At 41.4% G+C, this 23,071-nt stretch overlaps 1 protein-coding gene across 3 annotated transcripts in view; it reads right to left on the minus strand.

Moving 5' to 3' along the window:
* Positions 1-23,071, minus strand: part of LOC5564594 (SH3 and multiple ankyrin repeat domains protein 1) — a 477,542-nt gene that overhangs the window by 275,017 nt on the left and 179,454 nt on the right. For all 3 annotated transcript variants that reach the window (XM_021849067.1, XM_021849069.1, XM_021849066.1), the window contains exon 2: positions 18,586-19,042. In XM_021849067.1, the coding sequence (XP_021704759.1) occupies positions 18,586-18,750 (165 nt within the window). In that variant the 5' untranslated portion in view covers positions 18,751-19,042. The remainder of the gene's footprint in view (positions 1-18,585; positions 19,043-23,071) is intronic.

The following is a 23,071-nucleotide window of genomic DNA, read 5'->3' on the forward strand; positions in this document are numbered from 1 at the left end:
TTCCGAGATACGACCGCCAAGTTGACGTTGGATAACGTTAGCTTCTTCTATTTCCTGATATAGGACCGTCACGAACTTATGAAAGATTTCTAGGTACTGACAAAAAATCAGTGGGGTTGTGTACAAGACACGACCGCATGACGTTAACTACGCCATTTAATTTGCTGCATTTGTATTATAGTCAAATGTCATAATTGCAATCTTCTTTTAGTTATCATCCAGAATGTAATGGTTTGTGAATTAAGAAAAGATATATGTTTAAAATAAAATTTTGCGTTAGGTAATATTTGAATCATTCCTTAACAATAGAAAATATATTGCATCCCAACGGCACAGCAGCAGCGTCCTCGGAAACATCCTCAAATTGCCGTATTGTCAATTATTCGTAATAAATCAATTGTTGTATGCTGCTATGAGATGAATTAAGAAATTATAGCAAGTATGTGGTAAACACATTAGGGAATATTACACAATTAACTCTTTAAAACACATTTGTTGGCTCTGGAAAGGGCCGATTGAATTGTTGAATTTGCGTAACACGGACACATTTTGGCGGCTTTGGTCGATTTTCTTCAGCCATCTCGAACAAATTAAGGAATATTACACAAACAACTCTTTAACACACATTTGTTGGCTCTGAAAAAGGGCCGAATGAATTGTTGAATTTGCGTAACACGGACACATTTTGACGGCGCACTGGTTTCAATCCTCCTCGCCCGATGAGATTTGCGATGCGCATGACGATGTGCGCTTCAACAAGCGGCTTTGGTCGATTTTCTTCAGCCATCTCGTACAACAGCTTGCCTCTGGTAGCGAGGAGCTCTTACCAGCTCGAAAGCGAAAACAGAATGAAACCAGATTCAATAAAGGAGGGACGCTTTATACCCTTAGAATAGCAGATGATGCTCCTCCTTTCATATTCTTCGTTTTCTTATCTGGGAAATAGGCTATATGAAACTGATGTCTGGGTAAGGGATGTACAGATTAGCATTATGCTGTTATTGCAACCCGACGGCACTGCAGCAGCATCCTCGGAAACAGCTTCAAATTGCCGTATTGTCAATTATTCGTAATAAATCAATTATTGTATGATGCTATGAGATGAATTAAGAGATTGTAGCAAGTATGTGGTAAACACATTAGGGAATATTATACAAATAACTCTTTAAAACACATTTGTTGGCTCTCAAAAGGGCCGATTGAATTGTTGAATTTGCGTAACACGGACACATTTTGGCGGCTTTGGTCGATTTTCTTCAGCCATCTCGAACAAATTAAGGAATATTACACAAACAACTCTTTAACACACATTTGTTGGCTCTGAAAAAGGGCCGAATGAATTGTTGAATTTGCGTAACACGGACACATTTTGACGGCGCACTGGTTTCAATCCTCCTCGCCCGATGAGATTTGCGATGCGCATGACGATGTGCGCTTCAACAAGCGGCTTTGGTCGATTTTCTTCAGCCATCTCGTACAACAGCTTGCCTCTGGTAGCGAGGAGCTCTTACCAGCTCGAAAGCGAAAACAGAATGAAACCAGATTCAATAAAGGAGGGACGCTTTATACCCTTAGAATAGCAGATGATGCTCCTCCTTTCATATTCTTCGTTTTCTTATCTGGGAAATAGGCTATATGAAACTGATGTCTGGGTAAGGGATGTACAGATTAGCATTATGCTGTTATTGCAACCCAACGGCACTGCAGCAGCATCCTCGGAAACAGCTTCAAATTGCCGTATTGTCAATTATTCGTAATAAATCAATTATTGTATGATGCTATGAGATGAATTAAGAGATTGTAGCAAGTATGTGGTAAACACATTAGGGAATATTATACAAATAACTCTTTAAAACACATTTGTTGGCTCTCAAAAGGGCCGATTGAATTGTTGAATTTGCGTAACACGGACACATTTTGACGGCGCACTGGTTTCAATCCTCCTCGCCCGATGAGATTTGCGGTGCGGATGACGATGTGCGCTTCAACAAGCGGCTTTGGTCGATTTTCTTCAGCCATCTCGAACAAATTAGGGAATATTACACAATCAACTCTTTAAAACACATTTGTAGGCTCTCAAAAGGGCCGATTGAATTTGCGTAACACGGACACATTTTGACGGCGCACTGGTTTCAATCCTCCTTGCCCGATGAGATTTGCGGTGCGGATGACGATGTGCGCTTCAACAAGCGGCTTTGGTCGATTTTCTTCAGCCATCTCGTACAACAGCTTGCCTCTGGTGGCGAGGAGCTGAGCAGGTTTGGAGGAGCTCTTACCAGCTCGAAAGCGAAAACAGAATGAAACCAGATTCAACGAAGGAGGGATGCTTTATACCCTTAGAATAGCAGATGATGCTCCTCCTTTCATATTCTTCGTTTTCTTATCTGGGAAATAGGCTATATGAAACTGATGTCTGGGTAAGGGATGTACAGATTAGCATTATGCTGTTATTGCAACCCGACGGCACTGCAGCAGCATCCTCGGAAACAGCTTCAAATTGCCGTATTGTCAATTATTCGTAATAAATCAATTATTGTATGATGCTATGAGATGAATTAAGAGATTATAGCAAGTATGTGGTAAACACATTAGGGAATATTATACAAATAACTCTTTAAAACACATTTGCTGGCTCTCAAAAGGGCCGATTGAGTTGTTGAATTTGCGTAACACGGACACATTTTGACGGCGCACTGGTTTCAATCCTCCTCGCCCGATGAGATTTGCGGTGCGGATGACGATGTGCGCTTCAACAAGCGGCTTTGGTCGATTTTCTTCAGCCATCTCGTACAACAGCTTGCCTCTGGTGGCGAGGAGCTGAGCAGGTTTGGAGGAGCTCTTACCAGCTCGAAAGCGAAAACAGAATGAGACCAGATTCAACGAAGGAGGGATGCTTTATACCCTTAGATTAGCAGATGATGCTCCTCCTTTCATATTCTTCGTTTTCTTATCTGGGAAATAGGCTATATGAAACTGATGTCTGTGTAAGGGATGTACAGATTAGCATTATGCTGTTATTGCAACCCGACGGCACTGCAGCAGCATCCTCGGAAACAGCTTCAAATTGCCGTATTGTCAATTATTCGTAATAAATCAATTATTGTATGATGCTATGAGATGAATTAAGAGATTATAGCAAGTATGTGGTAAACACATTAGGGAATATTATACAAATAACTCTTTAAAACACATTTGTTGGCTCTGAAAAGTGCCGATTGAGTTGTTGAATTTGCGTAACACGGACACATTTTGACGGCGCACTGGTTTCAATCTGCCTCGCCCGATGAGATTTGCGGTGCGGATGACGATGTGCGCTTCAACAAGCGGCTTTGGTCGATTTTCTTCAGCCATATCGTACAAATTAGGGAATATTACACGGACGGTGACGGCTGTGCCGCTCGATCTAATGAACCAGAATGACCGCGCTAGCCTCCCGCATGGCAATGACAGCGGAGCACTGGCTGGTAGCGACGATTTCTGGCCGAAAACGATTATGCTGGCTGGTGCACTCAAATGAGCGGCTTCAGTTGCTGCGGCTCCGAAATGCGTGGTTCTTCGGTTCTAATGCGTGTTGTATTCGCGTCCTATTGAAAACTGAACTGAGGACGCGAATGACTCTCGAAATTTGCTCGCCGACCGTGTTCACAGTCTGACGGCAAAAAGAAGAATGAGGGAAGAAGCAGGGTGCGGTGCGCTTTTATAGTGGGAAGCGGAACCGAAAAATGTGCTTGAACGTGATTGGTTAGATAAGAAAGGGGTCAACGTTTTACGATATTTCAATAGTTTGTTGCTAATAATCAATAGTGTCCTCCATTTGGATCGACGCGTAGATAAATTTCCAATCGATTCATGGATAAATATTGAAAATCTATCGATAAATGACTGAGTTATTAGCGGTCAAAACCTGACCATTTTTCGTTACATGCTCAATTTTTCGTTTTTCTGAATTGTACCCCCATATGTTGCCGTAAGACGTTATCCAACGTCAAAAAACTTGGTGCAATCCTTGGGGGAATTTCTGGTGATGAATTTCTTGAGAAATCCCTGGAGAAGTTTCTGGAAGAATTCGTGATGAGATTCCTGTAGTAATGCGTGAGGGAATCATTCGAACTAACTCCTAGAGGAATTCCTGAGGGAATCTTTGAAATTGTCAATTCCTAGAGAAATTCCTGAGGGAATTGAAAGAAATTGCCATACAAATCTCTGGAGCAATTCTTGCAGGCAGCTTTGGAGTGAGTCCTGACGAATTACTCAAGAAAACACTTGAGGATTGATCTTCGAAGAAATGAGTGGAAGTCTGAATAATTTGTAGAGAAACATTTGAAGCAATCTCTGGAAGAATACATGGTTGAATTCCTGAAGGTATGCCCGAAGGAACTAGAGAAACCTCTAAAATATTCTGGACAGAGTGTTTAGATGAATCCCCATATCTATTTCTTTATAGATGACTGTCCACAAAATCCCCGACAGAGCAGTTTGCAGTTTCTCATCGTAATAGGATGTTTTTCATCACGCCAATCTGTTATGAAATGGCCTAGTTTCCTGCACTGAATTATGCAAAGCGGTAATAGTGAATATTACGCAACGCCTTTTCATTACGCAACTGTTTTGAGATGGGAATGAATAACAACACATAACAAATATCAGGAATTGCAAATCAATTTTGAATGCATCCTGATATGCTTTCTGATATCACGTGGAATTCTACCAAATTGCAAAAAAAATGTTGTACGCAACTCGTTGCAGAGGTCGATTTTTGCAGCACGAGTTGTAAATTAATCAAACGAGGCTTGCCGAGTTGAATACTTACATCATTAGGCAACTTGTTGCGTGAACTAATATTTCCGTATACTTCGTGCTAATTATCACTGGAATTCCTCACCAATATCCATTACTTCCGGCACATAAATTTGAAAAGTTCTGCGCTTCCTTACTACGATTATTGGCCAAAAATCGTAAAAATATTCCATCGACAGCCACAGACTCGTTACTGCACCGAAATTTGAAAGTCAGTCAAACGGTTACATCAACATAAATCGGTTTGATTAACTTGGGAGCGGAGTCAATGTTGGTCCAACCGTCTGAGCGTCTGTGGGCTCCATAAGCCATACTTTCGGGAAGCTTGTAAGGCATTCTATCGAAAACCTGTTAAGGAACGAGTTTCTCTCGGGAATCTTGGAAGACTTGGTAGTTAGTTTAAATTTGCACGGTTTTATCCAAATATGCTGTTATTTGATATAGATGCACAACAATCATCTTTGCTTCCCGGCTTCCTTTTAAAAAAATCCAAAAGAAATTTGAAAAATTAATCCCGAAGCAAACAAGTGCTTCATTCAACAAATAAAACCGTCATTCATCGCTGCTATTTCAAAACTCCAACTCGCTTATGTGATATTTCGCCCATCAGTTTTAAAATTCTAGCGCGAAGAGTGCGGCCTCTTTCCTCCAATCTTCCCCACCTTATTAATAGTCGATGTTTCCAAAGTGAATCCACACGGTTTCCTCCTCGGCGTTGGTTTCTGTGTCACACAGATGAGTGTGTTCCTCGATTTAAACCTGAATCCCCCTCCGGTTAGTGGCCGTGAATCACCACTAATCGCTCTAATCGTGCCGTCCGTTTTCAACTTTTCTCCACATTCGCGTTCACAGATGAAGATGAAGGGGACTTGGATGCTCAAAGCAGCACCTGAAGTGGTTTAGTAGTGTCGTCGTCGTCGCCGGCTATTCGTCAACCCTACCGTCGAAGATGCCACTTTCCGAGAGTCCGATGTCCAAGAAGGCCTCCACACGATGAGCGTTTTCTCGGGAAACATATGTGGGTCGCCTACTGCGCGCGGTATGGGCTGAGAAATGTGAAAGACACATTTCTTTTCTGCTCCAAGATTGGTCACTTCCGGAAGAGTTGAGATGAGGGGGAAAATTGTTCTGACTCAAGTGGACCCATTAAAAAGCGATTAACAGTCCAAGCTTGACCGTGGGATCGCTGCACTACAACATTGTATCCAGCAGATTGCCAAAGCTGACTGTTGGCTGCAAACGCGTTGAGACTTATCCCTCGGTTAATCATAAAATTGGAAATTTATCACTTTCTGGTGGTGTTTTGAGAAGTCTGTCGCAGTGGTATTTCATTGGCTCTTTAGTGGTCCTTTAAGAGACGATGAGACACGCACTCAACGCCTACTGCGTCGAGTTGACGACCTTCAGACCGTCTTCTCGAATTGCCATAGCCACGCAAGAAGAGTGCAATCGTCTTTCCGTAAAGTGAACCCAAAGATCAAAGACCTGCAACGCCGCTGCTGGCTCTGTGCCACCCTTCAGCAGTAAAATGCCAGAAAATGTGAGTGTTTAGCTCTGTGATCATTGCGCCATGAAATAAGCCTCTCAACACGGCATCGTAATCACATGTTTGCAAGTACCTTCGCCTTCTTCAGATGGCACTTGGCGTTGCTCGGCACCTCTCTCTCTTTCAGAAGCAACCCATAGCTTATCATTATGTAAATATTGCCTCATATGGCAGCACACTCGATAAACAACACTCCACTTCGGTTCCGCAACACTATTTGGATCACTTCAGCCAATCTAAACGCATTAAGCTCAATTGAGGAGTTGATCCTGTCTTCGCCGCCACCGTCAGGCTGACGAAAATAAGACCTCCTATTCAAAACTAGCTCAACTTCCTTAATAAATTTAATAACCACCGTGGAGGCACTTGACTCACTCAGGCAAGTGCGGGCGTCACCATCGGCACCACCAATGGAACCGGCCAGGGTGAAACAAAAGCGAAAGGTTTAGAACCTTAATGGCTTTACGGCGAAGAAGGCGACCGGCCTCTGTTTCGCGCCCGGCCGTCCAATTAGAATACAATAATTTTTCGTTGTCAGCGGCTCGGAATAAAGGCGAAGGTCCCAACAGCACCTCGAGAAACTGGAACAATTAACGTCCCTCTTCTTGGAGGTTTTCTTGGTCCGCCGTAGAGCGTTGACTCACACTTTGGTCGTTCGGCCGGTTGCTACGATTACTTTCGAGTAGACAAATTTTTCAAGGCCAACTCTGAATGGAAGCTGTTATCACGATGATGGCTTGTGCTTAAGTAATGGCCAGCTTGGTTTGGGGTCCAAGGAGGAACAGGTTCCCCTAATCTGGATGACTCGATCGAGCGGAGTGAGTGGTTGGTTGCTTTGTGGGGACCCCAGTTTGGGAAGGTCTTGACGGAAGTAGACGGGGAGGAATAATCCATTGTTATACGGCATGGGAGTTTTGAGAGCTCAGGAATTAACTTGAAAAGTAATTTTACAGACTGTCCTTCGACAGTCCTTAAAAGTCGAATTGGCACTATCAATCAAGGTCCTTCGAATGCACTTAGCAATATTTAATCGAAAATGAGGAATGTAGTTTTGCGCAGAAAAGCTTTGTGAGGACATTTGTTTTGAGGAGTAGGAGAAAGCCTTCTCGGCAGGATGCCTATCAAGCTTCCCGGCAGGAACCATCAAGCTTCCCGGTAGGAAGCTTTCTTTGTTTCCCGATAAGAAACCAATCAGAGAAGCCTTTCAAGCTTACCTACAGGAGAAGCATTTGAAGCTTTCCAACACGAGACGCCTTCTAAGCTACTCGACAGAAAGTCTTTCAAGCTTCCCGGCAGGGATCCTTTCAAACTTCCTATCAGAAAGCCTTACAAGCTTCTCGACATGAAGCCTTTCAAGCTTTCCTACATGAAGCCTATCAAGCTTCCCAGCAGGAATCCTTTCAAACTTCCTATAAGAAAGCCTTTCAAGCTTCCCGTCAGGAAGCCTGTCAAGCTTCAAACTTCCCGAAAGGATAACTGGAGTCAAGCTGCAGTTGGCTCATCATAAAACGGAGGTGGTGCTGGACAGCAACTGCAAGGCGGTTCAGCAGTTCGAGATCAACGTCGGAGGACACGCAATCTCATCGAAGCGCTCACTGAAGCACCTATAAGTTAATGGACGACGACAGACTAACCTTCAACATCCATGTAGACTATTCCTGCGCAAAGGCAGTGAAAGCAGCTAACACTGTAGCCCAACATCGGATGACCAAGAATCAGTACGAATCGTCTTTGGGCGACCGTATCATCGTATCAGCGTTGGGAACCAAACGCGAACGAGAGAAGCTGACAGCTACGTTCCGGATGTGCTATCAGCAAAGGGACACACACAAGTAATGTGAGGAATACATCAGATTGGATACAATGGCGCAGAGTCTCCACATTGACCGGTCTGTCCAAATATCGAGAAGACACCGGAGTATGTTATATTCGACTGCCCTCGATTCAGGGATGTACGAAGCGAGATTATGTCTGAAACCGTAAGCGTCCTAAATCCGGACAACATCGTGCAGAACATGTGCCAGCTTTCCGGCAGGCAACATTCCTTGCTTTCCGATAAGAAACATTTCAAGCTTACCTACAGGAAACGCATTGCAAGCTATAAAGCAGGAAGTCTTTCAAGCTTCCCGACAGGAAGCCTACAATAAATTAAAAAAGGAAATTTTTCAAGCCATTGACTCCGCCTTCAAATTAGTCAAATCGATTTATATTGTTGCAACCGTTTGACCGACTGTCAAAGTTCGTTGCGGCAGTACTATATTTTTTCGCTTGTTCTGAATGATCTCAGCAAGTCTACGAGTTCTGTGGATATGGTGGGAATATTTCAACGATTGTTGGCCAATATTCGTAGTAAGAAACAGCAGAACTTTCAAATTTATGTACCGGTAAAAAGTGGATATTGATGAGAAATTCCAGTTATAATTAGCACGAAGTATTCGGACAAAACCTTGAAATTATGAGCGGCCTTTTTCGGAAATTATTGTGAACAGTCATCGAGATAGGAATAGCTATGGGGATTTCTCCAAACATTCTATCTTGAATGTTTTAGTAATATTTTCTAGTTTCTCCGGGGAAAATCCTTCAGGCATATCTTCAGAAAATCATCCAGGCATTCTTCTAGAGACTCCTTCAAATGTTTCTCTACAAATTATTCAGACTTGTACTGATCTCTTCAAAGATCAATTCTCAAGTTTTGTAGTTTTAATTCTCAAGTGTTTTTTAGGTGATTCATCAGGGCTTTCTCCAAGGCTGCATCCAACAATTCCTCCAGAGATTTCTGAAACCATATCTTCAAAGATTCCCTCAGGAATTCCTCTAGGAGTTTGTTCAAAGGATTTCATCACGTATTACTCCAGGAATCGCATCACAAATTCTTCCAGAAACTTCATCACTAGAAATTCCCCCAGGGATTTCACCAAGACTTTTTCCAGGGCTTACTGGATTCCTTCTTAAATTCCACCAGGAAAATTCTTCAGCAAATTTCTTCGTGATTGTATCCAATAACTCTCCGAGGGATATCTTCAGTAGTTTTTTCTATGCTTCCTTCAATAATTTCACTTAAAAAATTCTTCAGAGATTCAATTAAGAATTTCTGTAGCGAAAATTCAGGAATTCCTTAACAGATTCTCTCAGAATTCTTTTCTTACAGAATGCAAAAAGATTGGTCAAGCAATTTCTACCAAGAAATTGCTACAGGGATTCCATCAGAAATTTCACCAATCAAAAAATTCCCAGTGATCCTTCTATTAATTTCTCGAGGAGTTTCTTCATGGATTCCACCAGAAAATCCTTCTGCGATCGGTCCCAACATTCTTCCAGTTATTCCACATGATTTTCTTTGAAGAAATTCCCACAAAAATACCTGCAAAGATTTACTCCACGAATTCCTACAGTGATTCTATACAGAAACTCTCCAAGGATACATAAAGAAATTCCTTCAGAGATTCCACAAAGAGTTCTTCCAAGGGTCCCACCAGGAACCCTTCAGGGATTCCATAAGAAATACTGCAAAAGAATTCATTAAAACTTCCTCCACGGGATTCCATCAGGAATTCCTTTAAGGATTTCGCTTGCAATTTTTTGAAAGATTGCCCCAGGTTATCCTCTTGTGTAAATTCCTCCAGTGTTCTCTTAAAAAATTCCTCCTAGTATTCCTCAAGGAACCCTACGAGGCATTCATCTTGGGATTTCTTCAGGAACTAATTCAAGAATCAAACAGAAATTCCTCCGAGGATCCCTAGAGGAATGTATCCATCAATTGCTTCAGGAATTCCTTCAAGTATATCTTGCAGGAATTTTTTTCAAGGAATCGAACAAGAATAGCCTAAGAGAATCTTTTGGGAACTCATTCAGAGATTGCTTCAAAAGTTTTGCCAGAGATATACTTAGGAATTTCTCCAGAGAATTCTCTGGGAGTTTTTTCAGCGATTTCTTCGGTTATTCCTCCAAAAATTTCTCAAGCAATTGCTGCATGATTTTTTCCAGAAATTTTCCAAAACAAAATCTTCCTGAAGGCACTCAGAGAAACGCTTTGTTTAATCCTCTGAGTTAATATCAGTGGAATCCTTAGAAGAATAATCTATTGGAATTTTTTTAAAAGCTTCCTGATGGAATACCTAGAGTAGAGAGAGGAAGAATTTCTAGTTCGATCCTTTGCTTGTGGACTTGGTTTATTCCTTGCGGAATTTCTGATAATCCTGGATAAATTCTAAAATGGAAAATCCTGGTAAAACCTTTGAAGTTTTTTTTTTCTGGTGGAGCTTCTAGCAAAACTCTGGCAATATGCCCAGTGTTAACTCTGAAAGTACTCCTTGTGAAATTCCTTAAAAAGCTCCTCTGGAGAAAAATTATGTTAAAATAATTAGAGAAACCATTTGTGAACTCTCTTACTCTGGAATTACTCGTGAAATCTTCAAAGCAAATTGTGGTCGAATCCCTTGAGAAATTCTTTTGTGGGCAGAAACTTTGAAGATTATTTTCCAGAATGTTTTCGAATATCCTCTGGAGGAATTTTTGAATTCCTGATAAAATCATCGGAAAAGTATTGGTGGAGTCTTTGAAAATATTTCTGGTGAGAATTTATGCTGAATTCCTTGAAGATTTCTAGATGGAAGAATCTCTGGTGGAATCCTTAGAGAAATCCCTGGAGGATTATGTAGGGAATTTTTAGTTGAAATCTTTAGAAGAAATCCTAGCGGAGTTTTTGAAAGAATCTCTGGGGGAATTCCTTATGAAATTTCTGGAAAAGTCATCGGAACAAATGTTGGTGGACCCTCTGATTGCTGATGATATTCTTATAATAAATTTCTGGTAAAATGCCTGGAAGATTTCTTGATAACTTTCGGGAATCCCTAGAGATATTTTGGGAGGAATCCCACGAAAAAAATCTGGTTGAATCCCTTTATAAATTCAGGTAATCCGTAGTAAATAACGTGAATAGAATTCATAATTGAATCACAGACTGAACTTCTAATGGAATCCAAGAAGGTACTCTTGATGAAATCACAAAAGAATTGCCTCATGAAATGTTAGAAGTATTCCTAATGTAATCCATGGAAAAACTTCTGATATAAAAGATGAAGGAACTTCTGATAGAATTCTTAGGGAAATTCTTGATAGAATTTCTGTAAGAATTCAGAACCTCTGAAGGAACTCCTAATAGAATCTCTGGAAGAGCTCCTGATCTTCTGATGTTATATCTGGAGGAACTCCTAATAGAATAGCTGAAGGAACTACTGACGGGTTCCCTATAGGAACTCCTGATGGAATCCTTAGATGAACTTCTCAAAGAATCCCTGTAGGAATTCTTGGTGGATTCTTTGAAAAATCTCGATGAAATTTCTTGAGGAACTCCTGATGCAATTCCTAGAAGAACTTCTGATGTAATTCATGAAGGAACTCCTAATGGAATCTCTGGCAGAATTCTTAATTAAATCCTTATCGCAACTTCTGATGAAATCCCTGGAGGAACTCTTGATAGAATCCCTAGAGGAATTCCAGGTGAATTCTCTAAAGGAACTCGTAATGGAATCCCTTGAGGAGGTCCTGATAAAAAAAAACTCATGATGTTATCCACAGAAGAACTCCTGGTGTAATCCGTAGTAGCACTTCTGATGTAATCTCAGGAAGTGTTCCTGGTGAAATCTCTGAAGGCCCTTCTTTTTTTTTTTTTTTTTTTAATCTTTATTAGAGTGTATTTTAACGCACGAGGGCTAGTTCTACACTTTGAAGGCCCTTCTGCTTTCCCGTAAAAACACCAAGAGGAATTTCTGATATAATTTCTGAAAAGATGAAGAACTCTTTATAAAATACTTTGAATAAATCCTGATGCAATTTCTTAAGGAACTCCTAATATAATCTCTGGAAGGCGGAATTTCTGAAGGAACTCCTGATGGAATCGCTTCAGGAACTCCTGATGAAATCCTTGGAGCAATTCCAAATAAGATTCATGGTAGAACTTCTGATATAACCGCAGAAGGAACTCTTTATGAAATCCTTTGAAGAAAACCTGATGGAATTCCTCGAGGAACTTCTGATATAATCTTTCGAGGAATTCTGATGGAATCCCTGGAGGAGTTCCAGGTGAAATCTCTAAAAAAAAAAATTCCAGATGGAATTCCTAGATGAACTTCATATGAAATCCCTAGAGGATTGATGGAATTCCTAGAGGAACTTGCGATGGAATCCCTAGAGGGACTCTTGATATATCCCTCGAGGAACTTCTATTAAAATCCCTGGAAGAAATTCTGATGGAATTGAGTTGAAAAATCCTTGAGAAGCTCTTGACATAGTCTCTAAAGGAATTAATGGTGCAATCTCTGTAGGAACTCTTGATGGAATCCCTACATGAACTTCTCCTAGAACCCCTGTAGGAATTCCAGGTGGATTCTCTGAAGGAACTTCTGATGTAATCCCTGGAAGAACTTCTGATGTAATCCAGGAACTCTTAATGGAATTCCTGGATGAATTAACAATTTAATCCCTATGGCAATTCCTGATGAATACCCTGGAGGAATTCTTGATAGAATCCTTAAATAAATTGCAGATAGATTCTCTAAAGGAACTCGTGATAGAATCCCTTGAAGAGCTCCTGATGAATTTCTCAAAAGAACTCCTGATGTAATTCACAGAAGAACTCCTGACGAAATATGTAGTTTAATTTCTGATGTAATCCCAGGAACATTTGATGGAATCCCTACGGAGACTCTTGATGGAATCCCCAGAAGTACGCCAGATGAAATCCCTACAGGAATTCCTAATGGAATCCCTGGAGAAACTCATGATGGAATCCCTGGAGGAATTCTTAATGAAATCTCAAGAAGAATTCCTGATAAAATCCCTAGGGGTACGCCTGATGGATTCCTTGGAGGAGTTCCAGGTGAAATTCCTGAAGGAACTCCTGACGAAACCACCATAAAAACTCCTGATGGAATCCCTATGGATACTTGTGATGGAATCCCCAGAAGTACTCCTGATAAAATCTCTCTAGGAACTCCTGATGGAATCCCTTGAGGAACTCATCGTGGAATCCTGATGAAATCTCTAGAAGAATTCCTGATGGAATCCCTAGAGGTATGCCTGATGGAATCTTTGGATGAGTACCCTGTTTCTTCAGGGAAATCCCTGGTAGAATTCCAGATGGAATCCCTGATGGAATTCCTAGAAGAACTACTTATGAAATCCCTAGAAGAACTCTTGATGGAATTCCTAGAGGGACTCCTGTAATAATCTCTTAAGGAATCCCAAATGGAATCCCTGAAGGAACTCCTGATGGAGTTCTACGTGGAAATCATGATTAAATCTTTAGATGTACTTCCGATGGAATTCCCGAGTAACTACTGATGGAACCCCTGGAGGAACTTTTGATGGAGATCCTGGTGGGAAATCTAAAGGAATTCTTGGTGGAATCCTTATCAGATGCTGATGGAAACTTTTGATGTTCTCCTGATCGATTCCCTGGAAGAACTACTAAGGTCTTCCCTAGAGGAACTTCTGATGGAATCCCATGAGGAATACCAGGTGAAGTTTTGGAAGGTATTTCTAAAGGAATCCTTACAGGAATTCCTATTAAAATCACTGGACAAAATTTGATTAAAATTCTGGTGAAACTTCTGGTGAAATCAAGGAAGCAATTTCCGTGGAAATCCATGAAGGAATTTGGAAGAATTCATAAAGCCGCTCCTGGTGAAATTCCTGATGGAATCTCTGGAGGAAATCTTGATGGAATCCCTAGAAGAACTATTGATGTAATTGCTAGAGGAACTTCCGATGGAATCCTTAGAGAGACTCCTGATATAATTTCTGTAGGAATCCCAAGTGAAATCCCCGAAGGAACTCCTGATGGAATTCTTCGTGAAAATCATGATATAATCTTTAAAAGTACTCCCGATGGAACTCCCGAGGAACTCCTGATGGAGTCTCTTTAGGAACTCCTGATGGAATCCCTGGAGGAACTTTTGATGGAGTTCCTGGTGGAATCCGCTGACGGAAACTTTTGATGTTCTCCTGATCGAATCCCTGGAAGAACTACTGAAGTATTCCCTAGAGGAACTCCTGGTGGAATCCCATGGGGAATTTCACGTGAAGTTTTGGACGGAATCTCCAAAGTAATCCTTACAGGAATTTCTAATAAAATCATTGGACGAAATCTTAAACATTACTTAAATTACTGGTGAAACTCCTTGTGGAATCAAGGAAGGAATCACCGATGAAATCCATGAAGGAATTCTGGTAGAAATTCTGAAAAACGATGGACGTCATATTTGAATCTTCCCTTAGAAGCCTTTCAAGCTGCCCAACAAGAGGCTTTAAGATCCTTTGAAATGAAAAGTTCGATAGGTTTCTTGATAGGAAATCTCCCAAGCTTCCCGCAGAGCTTCTCGATAGGATGCCTTTCAAGTCTTTGGATAGAAAGGCTCGACAGAAAAACTTTCAAGCTTAGCAACAGAAACTCTTTCATGCTTTCCCCAAGGAAGTCAATGCCGTGTATGCAAAATGGAGAAAGTCTTCCAAGTTTCCTAAGAAGGAATCTCTTAAGCTTCTCTGGAGCATTTCAATAGAAAATCGATGAAATTTCGCAAAACTTCATAATTCTATCAAAGTGCCCTCAACAAGAAATCTTCCAAGCTTCACGAAGGGAAGCCTTCTAAGTTTTTCGAGAAGAAACCTTACAAGTTTCTCAACAAGAAACCTTACAAATTTCCCGACAAGAAGCTTTACAATTTTTCTCAATAGAAAACCTTCCAAGCTTGGGAAAGCAAATCAAGTCTCCCAATAGGAAACCTCCCAAGAATCCCCACAGGAAGCCGTACAAGCTTCCCGACAGAAACCCTTTCAAGCTTCTCGGAGCATTCTTTTCTGCTAAATTTAGATTCTTTATTTATTTCCATTCCACCACCATCCTTGCAATCACCCACATCAGAAGCTCTATTCACCGATCTAACCTCAAAACAAAGCTACATTTGATCCAGTTTCGAGCTCCTCAGCCCGATGATCGTGTGATCGTGCTCTCGATCTCGCTCCTCGCAATGGAACCACAACCGGAATGCAACCGCCGCAAGATCGACGCCACCTTCGGCGAACGGACGAACGGAAACCGGTTCCCCGCCGAGCGATCCAGAACGTACGATTAACGAAATGGGTTACCTCGAAAAGAAAGGGCGCGATCGATGGACAATGGGCCCGCTCTGGGTCGATCGCCATCATTAGGCATTATACAGACAGACACACAAAAACTAAAATCCCGATCCACTCGCTCAACAATGACGAACCGAAGGGATGTGGACGAAGTGGCGACGAACGCCGATAGGGGTTGGCTTGTGCCGACAATGAACGACGACGACGCCGTCGATCAGGGCAGGAATTTAAAAGACCTTTTCCGAAACCTTACCTAACGGGTTCTGCTCGTCGTCGTCGTCATCCGAAGAGGAACCACGGGAAGGCACGACTTAGCATTCAAGGAGAAAGGTCCAATCTAATGAAGCACGCTGCGCCTGGGAGAGCTCGATGACTTATTTGAGCGCTGCTGGCTCTCGCAAAGCGAAGCGCGCGCGCACACACAAACACGTGGTTTTGGTGCTCGATCACGAAAGAAGGCTACACTTCTTGATCTCGGGGCTTGTTGTTGAATGGAAGGCGTAAGGGGCGACGGCAGGCAGATTTGGTATGCAAGCCAGAAGAAATATAACTGTTATGTGATTTGCGGCCAAAAGAGGTGAATTTTTTCCACCATGCATGATGCACGTTCGTCGCCTGAGTCTCAGAAACCAAAACAAGCCAAACAGCAGAGTGACAGAGCGAGCTTGATGATCAGAGCTTGGGGACAGAGAGAAAGCTATGAAAAGGCAACTCGCGTGCTTTTTGCTGCCGGCCCGTGGATCGGAGATCGCTGGGTTTGTTTGGATGGACGGGAAGGGAAATGTGGGTCAATCGGTTCCACAACAACAACAACATCAACAGCAGCAGCTAGCAGCAACGGCACCAGGTTTACGAGAAGGAAACTAACATCATCGCTGAAGAGAGACGGATCGTAACCTTGGCGATATACCCATTCATCAGGCTTATTGGTGAGTATAGTTCTAATGTGATTTTTGGAGAATTATTGTTTTTAGGTAAAAAAATCTTAGAATACAAATTCAATATCTCATGAAACTAGCAACCAATAAACGTGCAGGAAATTGCAAAATTGGATTTGGATTTGGATTGGATTTGGATTGGATTTGGATTGGATTTGGATTGGATTTGGATTGGATTTGGATTGGATTTGGATTGGATTTGGATTGGATTTGGATTGGATTTGGATTGGATTTGGATTGAATTTGGATTGGATTTGGATTGGATTTGGATTGGATTTGGATTGGATTTGGATTGGATTTGGATTGGATTTGGATTGGATTTGGATTGGATTTGGATTGGATTTGGATTGGATTTGGATTGGATTTGGATTGAATTTGGATTGGATTTGCATTGGATTTGGATTGGATTTGGATTGGATTTGGATTGGATTTGGATTGGATTTGGATTGGATTTGGATTGGATTTGGATTGGATTTGGATTGGATTTGGATTGGATTTGGATTGGATTTGGATTGGATTTGGATTGGATTGGATTGGATTGGATTTGGATTGGATTTGGATTGGATTTGGATTGGATTTGGATTGGATTTGGATTGGATTTGGATTGGATTTGGATTGGATTTGGATATCTATCTTCTATCTTCTATCTACTATCTTTTATCTTTTATCTTTTATCTTCTATCTTCTATCTTCTATCTTCTATCTTCTATCTTCTATCTTCTATCTTCTATCTTCTATCTTCTATCTTCTATCTTCTATCTTCTATCTTCTATCTTCTATCTTCTATCTTCTATCTTCTATCTTCTATCTTCTATCTTCTATCTTCTATCTTCTATCTTCTATCTTCTATCTTCTATCTTCTATCTTCTATCTTCTATCTTCTATCTTCTATCTTCTATCTTCTATCTTCTATCTTCTATCTTTTATCTTCTATCTTCTATCTTCTATCTTCTATCTTCTATCTTCTATCTTCTATCTTCTATCTTCTATCTTCTGTCTTCTATCTTCTATCTTCTATCTTCTATCTTCTATCTTCTATCTTCTATCTTCTATCTTCTATCTTCTATCTTCTATCTTCTATATTCTATCTTCTATCTTCGAGATGAAATCTCTTTCTTGAGTTCTGAAATTAAAGAACTCACTGAGAAAGATGAAAAAGAGCTTTGTTCTATTGAGGATATAAGGCCAAGAAAAGGATTAAGTAGATCTAAAAAGGCATTTGAAGGAACACGAAGTAGGAAATGCTTGAAAAAACCCACTCAATTGCGATTATTAAACACCTCTGTTTTTGTAAACGTCAAATCCCTTCCTTCAATTGACCTGCCAATCATTCAATAACCCAAAAAACCGCACCGATATCAGCGAGTATATCGAGAACGCCACAAACAAAACGTGGAACGTTCACATGCTACACCCGCTCAATTTACCGGTGTCAAACTCACGAGGTAGGTATGCCCCTTGCCAATCAAACGCACTCGTCACGGTCTCCATCACTCAAAAAAAAAAAAAAAACCATCACCGATAATGATTAAAGGCTGTTCAATCACTTTACGACGAGCGTTGCCCGCTCTTATCAAGTGCTCTCCAGCGATAAGTTCGATAAGAACCCTTTCCATAAATACCTTCCATCAAGTACGGGACAGGTTGTGAGGCACTGATTGCAAAAGGCATGCCAGTTACGCAATCACGGCCTTGAAGTGCTCGATGGTTATTGCGGTAAATTTATCCAGAATTGGATATTTCAAACCCGAAGACAGGAAATTTGTTTTATAGACGTTAACAGAGCAGATCAAAATTGTTCCGAAAATGGAGTATGGATTTGACACTGCAAAACGAAAATGTTCCGTTTCATATGAAAATGAATAGTATGGGCTAAAAGTAACTTATATGTAACATCTTCAAACAAGATTGTCACATAAAAGTTGCTAAAATGGAAAACATGTTTCAACAAGGTTGGAATGACGAGCTAATGGCAACATAAATGTATCCTATTTGAACAAAGATGTCACAATATAGTTGTTAAAATGAAAATCATGTTTCAACAAAATTTGAATGACACGAGCTACTAGCAACCTATATGCAACATCTTCGAACAAAGTTGTCATATAGAAGTCGATAAAATGTAAAACATGTTTCAACAATCGGTTTCCCAACCGGAATTCAGCTTACCTTCGGCAGCGAAGCCAGACACTGCTGCTTGACGTCCCACACGACCTTATCCGAGGGAAACTGCAAGCACTTGTACACGTTCAGCTCCGGAACGAAGATCCTCACCAGCAGCCATCCATCCCTCGGTTCGGGCGGCGGTTCGTCGTCGAAGACCATCGTATCCATAGCGTGTCTCGGAACTCAAACTCCGCGAAACCACAAAAATCCTCCCGAGAAAACGAAAACACTTTTTAATCACTTCACTTGTTTTTCCCCGATGGTAAATGCTAATTAATATTTTTCTGGATTCAAACACAAAAATAACGAATTCACCACCCACGCACCCTTATTACACACGTGTGTGCCGACGAGACGGTGCGGGGGTGTCCATGTTCTGCGCCCGGCGAGGCTCACGCAGCTAGGGTTCCATTTTCGGCACTGGTTCTTGGTCCATCCGAATCTGGATCATTTGTCGTCTCTGTGGAGGGGAGAAAAAAAAAACGGAAATTAATTGGCTTGTCCCTGGGATTTTGAGATATTTTCGGCTCGAGATGGGATGGAACCGGGCGTTCGAATTTGTTGTTTGGGATATTTGTGAATTTTAATGAGGTTATTTCTGTAGAAAAAAAAAAACAAGTTGGCATTTCGGTGAAACTTCGGAAAACTGGGAGCAGCAAACGAATAAATCAGAAAATAACAATGCAGAATTATTAGGGTAGAACAACATGAAACATAGGGCAGTAAACAAAATAATAAATTAAGTAGCAAAGCAAAACATGAAAAGTAAGAGGTTGTTTCCGAGATACGACCGCCAAGTTGACGTTGGATAACGTTAGCTTCTTCTATTTCCTGATATAGGACCGTCACGAACTTATGAAAGATTTCTAGGTACTGACAAAAAATCAGTGGGGTTGTGTACAAGACACGACCGCATGACGTTAACTACGCCATTTAATTTGCTGCATTTGTATTATAGTCAAATGTCATAATTGCAATCTTCTTTTAGTTATCATCCAGAATGTAATGGTTTGTGAATTAAGAAAAGATATATGTTTAAAATAAAATTTTGCGTTAGGTAATATTTGAATCATTCCTTAACAATAGAAAATATATTGCATCCCAACGGCACAGCAGCAGCGTCCTCGGAAACATCCTCAAATTGCCGTATTGTCAATTATTCGTAATAAATCAATTGTTGTATGCTGCTATGAGATGAATTAAGAAATTATAGCAAGTATGTGGTAAACACATTAGGGAATATTACACAATTAACTCTTTAAAACACATTTGTTGGCTCTGGAAAGGGCCGATTGAATTGTTGAATTTGCGTAACACGGACACATTTTGGCGGCTTTGGTCGATTTTCTTCAGCCATCTCGAACAAATTAAGGAATATTACACAAACAACTCTTTAACACACATTTGTTGGCTCTGAAAAAGGGCCGAATGAATTGTTGAATTTGCGTAACACGGACACATTTTGACGGCGCACTGGTTTCAATCCTCCTCGCCCGATGAGATTTGCGATGCGCATGACGATGTGCGCTTCAACAAGCGGCTTTGGTCGATTTTCTTCAGCCATCTCGTACAACAGCTTGCCTCTGGTAGCGAGGAGCTCTTACCAGCTCGAAAGCGAAAACAGAATGAAACCAGATTCAATAAAGGAGGGACGCTTTATACCCTTAGAATAGCAGATGATGCTCCTCCTTTCATATTCTTCGTTTTCTTATCTGGGAAATAGGCTATATGAAACTGATGTCTGGGTAAGGGATGTACAGATTAGCATTATGCTGTTATTGCAACCCGACGGCACTGCAGCAGCATCCTCGGAAACAGCTTCAAATTGCCGTATTGTCAATTATTCGTAATAAATCAATTATTGTATGATGCTATGAGATGAATTAAGAGATTGTAGCAAGTATGTGGTAAACACATTAGGGAATATTATACAAATAACTCTTTAAAACACATTTGTTGGCTCTCAAAAGGGCCGATTGAATTGTTGAATTTGCGTAACACGGACACATTTTGGCGGCTTTGGTCGATTTTCTTCAGCCATCTCGAACAAATTAAGGAATATTACACAAACAACTCTTTAACACACATTTGTTGGCTCTGAAAAAGGGCCGAATGAATTGTTGAATTTGCGTAACACGGACACATTTTGACGGCGCACTGGTTTCAATCCTCCTCGCCCGATGAGATTTGCGATGCGCATGACGATGTGCGCTTCAACAAGCGGCTTTGGTCGATTTTCTTCAGCCATCTCGTACAACAGCTTGCCTCTGGTAGCGAGGAGCTCTTACCAGCTCGAAAGCGAAAACAGAATGAAACCAGATTCAATAAAGGAGGGACGCTTTATACCCTTAGAATAGCAGATGATGCTCCTCCTTTCATATTCTTCGTTTTCTTATCTGGGAAATAGGCTATATGAAACTGATGTCTGGGTAAGGGATGTACAGATTAGCATTATGCTGTTATTGCAACCCAACGGCACTGCAGCAGCATCCTCGGAAACAGCTTCAAATTGCCGTATTGTCAATTATTCGTAATAAATCAATTATTGTATGATGCTATGAGATGAATTAAGAGATTGTAGCAAGTATGTGGTAAACACATTAGGGAATATTATACAAATAACTCTTTAAAACACATTTGTTGGCTCTCAAAAGGGCCGATTGAATTGTTGAATTTGCGTAACACGGACACATTTTGACGGCGCACTGGTTTCAATCCTCCTCGCCCGATGAGATTTGCGGTGCGGATGACGATGTGCGCTTCAACAAGCGGCTTTGGTCGATTTTCTTCAGCCATCTCGAACAAATTAGGGAATATTACACAATCAACTCTTTAAAACACATTTGTAGGCTCTCAAAAGGGCCGATTGAATTTGCGTAACACGGACACATTTTGACGGCGCACTGGTTTCAATCCTCCTTGCCCGATGAGATTTGCGGTGCGGATGACGATGTGCGCTTCAACAAGCGGCTTTGGTCGATTTTCTTCAGCCATCTCGTACAACAGCTTGCCTCTGGTGGCGAGGAGCTGAGCAGGTTTGGAGGAGCTCTTACCAGCTCGAAAGCGAAAACAGAATGAAACCAGATTCAACGAAGGAGGGATGCTTTATACCCTTAGAATAGCAGATGATGCTCCTCCTTTCATATTCTTCGTTTTCTTATCTGGGAAATAGGCTATATGAAACTGATGTCTGGGTAAGGGATGTACAGATTAGCATTATGCTGTTATTGCAACCCGACGGCACTGCAGCAGCATCCTCGGAAACAGCTTCAAATTGCCGTATTGTCAATTATTCGTAATAAATCAATTATTGTATGATGCTATGAGATGAATTAAGAGATTATAGCAAGTATGTGGTAAACACATTAGGGAATATTATACAAATAACTCTTTAAAACACATTTGCTGGCTCTCAAAAGGGCCGATTGAGTTGTTGAATTTGCGTAACACGGACACATTTTGACGGCGCACTGGTTTCAATCCTCCTCGCCCGATGAGATTTGCGGTGCGGATGACGATGTGCGCTTCAACAAGCGGCTTTGGTCGATTTTCTTCAGCCATCTCGTACAACAGCTTGCCTCTGGTGGCGAGGAGCTGAGCAGGTTTGGAGGAGCTCTTACCAGCTCGAAAGCGAAAACAGAATGAGACCAGATTCAACGAAGGAGGGATGCTTTATACCCTTAGATTAGCAGATGATGCTCCTCCTTTCATATTCTTCGTTTTCTTATCTGGGAAATAGGCTATATGAAACTGATGTCTGTGTAAGGGATGTACAGATTAGCATTATGCTGTTATTGCAACCCGACGGCACTGCAGCAGCATCCTCGGAAACAGCTTCAAATTGCCGTATTGTCAATTATTCGTAATAAATCAATTATTGTATGATGCTATGAGATGAATTAAGAGATTATAGCAAGTATGTGGTAAACACATTAGGGAATATTATACAAATAACTCTTTAAAACACATTTGTTGGCTCTGAAAAGTGCCGATTGAGTTGTTGAATTTGCGTAACACGGACACATTTTGACGGCGCACTGGTTTCAATCTGCCTCGCCCGATGAGATTTGCGGTGCGGATGACGATGTGCGCTTCAACAAGCGGCTTTGGTCGATTTTCTTCAGCCATATCGTACAAATTAGGGAATATTACACGGACGGTGACGGCTGTGCCGCTCGATCTAATGAACCAGAATGACCGCGCTAGCCTCCCGCATGGCAATGACAGCGGAGCACTGGCTGGTAGCGACGATTTCTGGCCGAAAACGATTATGCTGGCTGGTGCACTCAAATGAGCGGCTTCAGTTGCTGCGGCTCCGAAATGCGTGGTTCTTCGGTTCTAATGCGTGTTGTATTCGCGTCCTATTGAAAACTGAACTGAGGACGCGAATGACTCTCGAAATTTGCTCGCCGACCGTGTTCACAGTCTGACGGCAAAAAGAAGAATGAGGGAAGAAGCAGGGTGCGGTGCGCTTTTATAGTGGGAAGCG

This window comes from Aedes aegypti, chromosome 3 (genome assembly GCF_002204515.2).
Source record: "Aedes aegypti strain LVP_AGWG chromosome 3, AaegL5.0 Primary Assembly, whole genome shotgun sequence".
NCBI lineage: Eukaryota > Metazoa > Arthropoda > Insecta > Diptera > Culicidae > Aedes > Aedes aegypti.